We start from the raw sequence: 4987 nt of genomic DNA, 5'->3' as shown, positions 1-4987 counted from the left end.
CTGCCTCGGCCTCTATTATCTCCATCATCATCATCATCATCATCATTCACATCATCATCATCATCATTTCCATCATTGTCATCATCATTTCCATCATTATCATCATCATCATCTCTGTCATCATCGTCGTTGGCATCGTCGTTGTCGTCGTCGTCATCATCATCATCATCACCCCACGTTTCTTACTTGAGTGCCATCATACTCTTGTAGCCAAGTCCCGTCACGCCTTTTCATCACAAGATCATGGGAGGGAAGCAAGGGAGAGGAGACTGGAGGAAGGCAGGTAAAGATGTAAGGAGAAGATGTAAGGAGGAGAGGAAGGGACGGAGTAAGAGAAGGGAGGAGGGGAAGGGAGGAGGAGGAGGGAGAGAGAAAGGAGGAGGAGGGAGAGAGAGAGGAGGAGTCAAGCTCAAACCTGAAGGCGCGATGTCGTCGTGATCAAGAAGGAACAAGCAACCTCGAGGTGCCTGTCACGAGCAGAAGTAAGGGGATTATGTAGGAAGGCACGAGGAGAACAGCAGGACAAGAAGTAGGAGCCACGTGCAGTAGCTTTGCAGAGGAAAACAAAGGAGGAGGAGCAGAAGCAGCAGGAGCAGGAGCAGGAGCAGGAGCAGCAGGGAGTTCACCTGGGAAAGGACAGGCACTGATGAGATCTGATTTCAAATTTCTCTTGCACAGCAAAGTGCCGCTATTGAGACTCTTCGAGCTGACCTTCACCTTCTGGGACCATCGGCAGCAGGGAGCAGAGAGCTCTATGGAGCCTCTCCACTACCCTCTCCTTCTTCTTCGCCCCCCGACTCCACCTTGAGACCAACAGAAAATTTCCCGGGCGTTCGATGGCCGTCAGCTGCGCTGTTCATCTGGGGGAAGAAATGAGGAATGATGATTGCAGAGCTCTCCTTGCTCAGTAGCTGCCCTACGTGACAGTTCCCCTATCCTTTAACCTCCCCCTCCCTCCCTGCCTCCCTCCCTGCCTCCCTCCCTCTCCGTCTCCCTATCTGTCTCCCTCTCCCTCCTCCTCCTCCCCTTTCCTTTCCCCTTCATCCCTCCCTCTATTCCTGCCCAACAATTCCTCCATTCATTCTCCCTCCTCCGTCTCTCCCTCCAACCTCATCAGCTTCATTTCCTCTTCATTTCCCGACAATCCAGTCCCTGTCTTCTCTCCCCCCTCCCCCTCCCTCCTCTCAACACACGCACACACAACAACAACAACAACAACAACAAGAACAACAACAACAACAACTCCATTCACCTTGGATATCATGCAGTAGAAGACATACTGCGCAGCGAAATCGTCCTCGTCAAGAGCTGCTCGCAGGATGGAAATTACGCTGCTTTTGAGCGCTGGAGGGCTCTGTCAGGTAGCGAACGAGGGGGTGGACGAGGTAGAGGGGAAGGCGGGAAAGGGGAAGTGGTCGAGAGGAGGAAGAGGACGAGGAGAGGTACCGAGAGAGGAACAAGAGGAGGAGGAGGAAAAGGAGCTCAAGGGGGCAGAAGCGGGGGAGGGAGGGAGGGAGGGAGGGAGGGAGGGAGGGAGGGGAGGGAGGAGGGGGGACCTGGCAAATCATATTTGATCTTGGAGATCAAGTCACGATAGAGAGGAGGAAGGGGAGAGAGCATCTTAGTTATCAGCGGATGAAACAAAATCTTCTTCTTCTTCGAGGAAAGCTGCCGTATGAACAGCACATGTACGCGAGGAAGAACGCTGAGCAGACGAGCAGAGTTAGAGTCAGTTGCCATTGCAATGAGCAAGAAGACAAGTTGTGATGTTTGAGGTTTGACAACACCTGGTTGGAACCATGTTGAGCGAGAAGATTTCATCTGGTATTTCATTGTACGCCTCCTTGATGTCATCTTTGAAAACTGTCCCGACCGCATCGAAAGACAGGATCCCAACGAACTCCGCTACTTGCAGGATATCAATGTGCTTCCTGCTTGCAATCATCAGAATCGCCGTCAACTCCTCCCCCCCTTCTCCCAAATCGCACCTGTCAATATCGTACAACTTCATCAAGTACTGCTGACCAGGGTTGAACTCCCCATTCTCTGCTGATTTTGACCCGAACTGGTCGTGCCCGAAGGCCCATCGCAATTCATCCTTCTTCTTCCTCTTCTCCCCCTTCTTTCTCTCGTCCGGGAACTTCTGGTACCTCCTCATGATCTCTGCCTCCGTCTGGACGGTCGGGATGAACTTATGCGCGTCCTCAACATCTTCTGGACTCGCCACTTCTATCTTCCAGTCCGGGTGCCGGGCCAGCTCGGTAGAGACCAGTTCCCGTGCTTGCTCCTCAGAGAAACCTGCGATCGTACCATCAGTCAGTCAGATGAAGGAGGAGAAGAGGGGGGCGAGGATCAGGAGAAGTCAACCTTCAGGAAACAGCACGCTGCTTTGGTTTCCTGCCCTGAGGACGAACATCTTTGTGGGCTTGAGAGTTCGATTCGATGCAATGGAGGAGGAATTGTTTTCTTCTTGCTGGATTAATGCTTCTTCCTGACGCTTAACTTCTTCAGCTCCATCTCCCTTCGTCTCTTCACCCGCGTCCACTGTCCCCGTCTCCTCTCCCGGTTCAAAAGTTCTCTTTCCAGAAGTTTTCTCTTTCGTTTCAACTTCCTCTTCTTCGAATCGCAGAGGAAGGGGAGGGGCACACGCACTGAAAGCCTTCTTCACCCAATCTGTCTCGCCTGCCATCCCATCATCTGCTCCCGCCCCCTCCACCCGCCCCCCCTCATCCTCCTCCTCTCCTTCTCCTCCCAGTGCCTCCTTCCTCCCCTTCCCCCTCCCATTCTCCTGCTACCCTCCTTCCTCCTGATCCTCCTGCTCCTCCTGTTCCTTACCCCCCTGACGTCCAACTCTTCCCGTCCCCCTCCTCAAGAGGTTCAAGGGTACCTGGGATAGGGAAACAAATGCAAGGAGTTCGCTCTCCAAGTTTTCGAGCTGTCCGAGAATCGCTAACATCCGGAATTTCCAGCATGTTGGAGGGGAAGGAATCCTTATACTTGCAAGAAACTTGCTTGACCTCTCCCGTCTGCGATGCTCGTCATAGCAAGAACTTCACCAAGAACATCTCCACCCTCTCTTCCTTTATCTTGACGCTCTTCACATAGAACTCTATGTTCATAATGTTCTGGATCATCCCTCGGAATCGCACCAGCACCCCATCTCCTATCTCCTCCACATTCTTCGCATCGTTCAACAAGGGAACCTGCAGCAGCACCTCAGCACTTTCTCTCAGCAGCACTCACTCACTTGGTCCCACTTGCCCTCCAAAGTCTTCTCGAAATGCTCCACAACACCAAAGTCACCCCGCACTGTGCCGGCTTGCGACGCCTGCTCGAACAGCCGCTGAACTACCGCATGAGGTCTTCTGATCTCTTCGAAAGTAGACGAGATTGAGCATTCAATACCAGCACTTGACAGGAGGAGGAAGAGAAAGAGAGGACAAGCAATACTCCTCTCCTTCATCTGCCAAATAGATCAGCATGTGAAAACAACAATGGTGTCAAGTTGTAAGATCCCTAATTCTCTCAGTGCCTACTAGATCGCTGTCCTTTTCCACCCCACCCGCTCTCCCTCCCTCCCTCTCTCCCTTTCTCCCTTTCTATCTCTATCTCGCATTCCATCGTCTCTTCATCCATCGTTGTCATCATCTCCATCATCATCATCTCCATCATCGTCATCATCGTCTCCATCACCATCACCATCTCCATCATCATCATCACCATCATGCTCATCATCTTCGTCGACGAGGATTGATGCGCCTCGCCATTAAAGTATTCAACTTTTACTCAACATTAATATGCAGGAACGTTTTGAAAATTCGAATTTTCCACAATATTTGAAATTATATGTTGGAAATTCGGGTTAGTACATCGAAAGTCCCCGATGGAGCAATGGCGAGGTAGAGGAGGGGCAGGAGGGGCAGGAGGGGCAGGAGCAGGAGGGCGAGCAGGTAGTAGCCGACCCCCTCTCATCCTTATGGCTGGTAGTGCAAAGGAAGGACGGAGGACTGGGGCGGCTAGCAGGGGTGGAGCAGGTGGAGGACGAAAGCTGCAGACTCGAGCTGGGCTGTCACGGACAGCGAGTTTAGGATACGATGCGATCGTTCCTGGCAGGCCGAGACCCTCGTTGGCTCCTCTCCCTCTCGAGCCATCCAGTTTCGGCGGAAAATTAGCAAGGAGCTCGAGCACCAGTCGACCAGCGACGTATACAGGTCCCTCGTTGAAGTTTGCAGAGCCTTCAAAGATGAGTCAGGCGAGCAAACTTCGGCGAGAGGTGGAGATGAGCAGCTCCTACAAGAACGAGGAGGAGGAGGAGGAGGAGGACTGGTTTGCGATCCTGGAGCGACGTATCAGCATGCAGGTACCGAGACGTGAGCACGGCATGCGCTGACTCTGCGAAACAGCGCGAGGAGCTGAAGGAGCATCGCGCGAACATCCAAAGCACGATCGATCGCGATGTCATGAGCTTGCAAGAGCGAGTAAATCAGGACAGAGAAGAAATGCAAGATATTTACACGCGGTATTTCCTCTTCTCCTCCGCGCTCCTCCTGCTCTTCGCCCTCCGCCTTTTCATGCGCTTCCTCCTCCTCCTCCTCCTCCTCCTCCTCCTCCTCCTCCTCCTCCTCCTACTTCGAGAAGGTCGACGAGCTGGGGGGGGGAAGACGATTTTTTTTTTATTACAATCATCAACCAGAACATCATTCTCCTCACCTCCCCTTACCTCTACAGGACTTCTTCTACTTCTTCTTCTTCTCGTCGTCGACCACCTCCTGCTTCAGGTACCAGCTCATCTGCTGCTTCTCCTGCTGGGGCCAACATCGACACCCACCGTGATGAGAGCGAGCACGAAGTACACCTCCCTGACCAGCAGCACCAATCTTCTTCTCTCAGGGAGACGACAAGAAATATCCAGTCGTAGAAGAACAAGGATGCAATTTGAGGATCATCTCGTTATACTGCAGCGCCAGCACATGACGAAGATTAGATG

General features: G+C 52.6%; 1 protein-coding gene across 1 annotated transcript; it reads right to left on the bottom strand.

Moving 5' to 3' along the window:
- Nucleotides 1-1628: 1628 nt before the first annotated feature.
- GUITHDRAFT_146794 (hypothetical protein) lies at nucleotides 1629-3463 on the bottom strand (the record flags this gene model as incomplete). The annotated part of the gene is made up of 7 exons (XM_005821964.1): nucleotides 1629-1668; nucleotides 1788-1931; nucleotides 1989-2298; nucleotides 2368-2682; nucleotides 2888-3026; nucleotides 3072-3203; nucleotides 3248-3463. 7 exons carry the CDS (start codon nucleotides 3461-3463, stop codon nucleotides 1629-1631), a joined length of 1296 nt encoding a protein of 431 aa, XP_005822021.1.
- Between the last annotated feature and the right edge of the window lie 1524 nt (nucleotides 3464-4987).

The sequence above is a fragment of the Guillardia theta genome, assembly GCF_000315625.1.
Source record: "Guillardia theta CCMP2712 unplaced genomic scaffold GUITHscaffold_134, whole genome shotgun sequence".
NCBI lineage: Eukaryota > Cryptophyceae > Pyrenomonadales > Geminigeraceae > Guillardia > Guillardia theta.
Note: the sequence above shows the minus strand (reverse complement) of the source record. Positions and strands in the feature narration are given on the sequence as shown.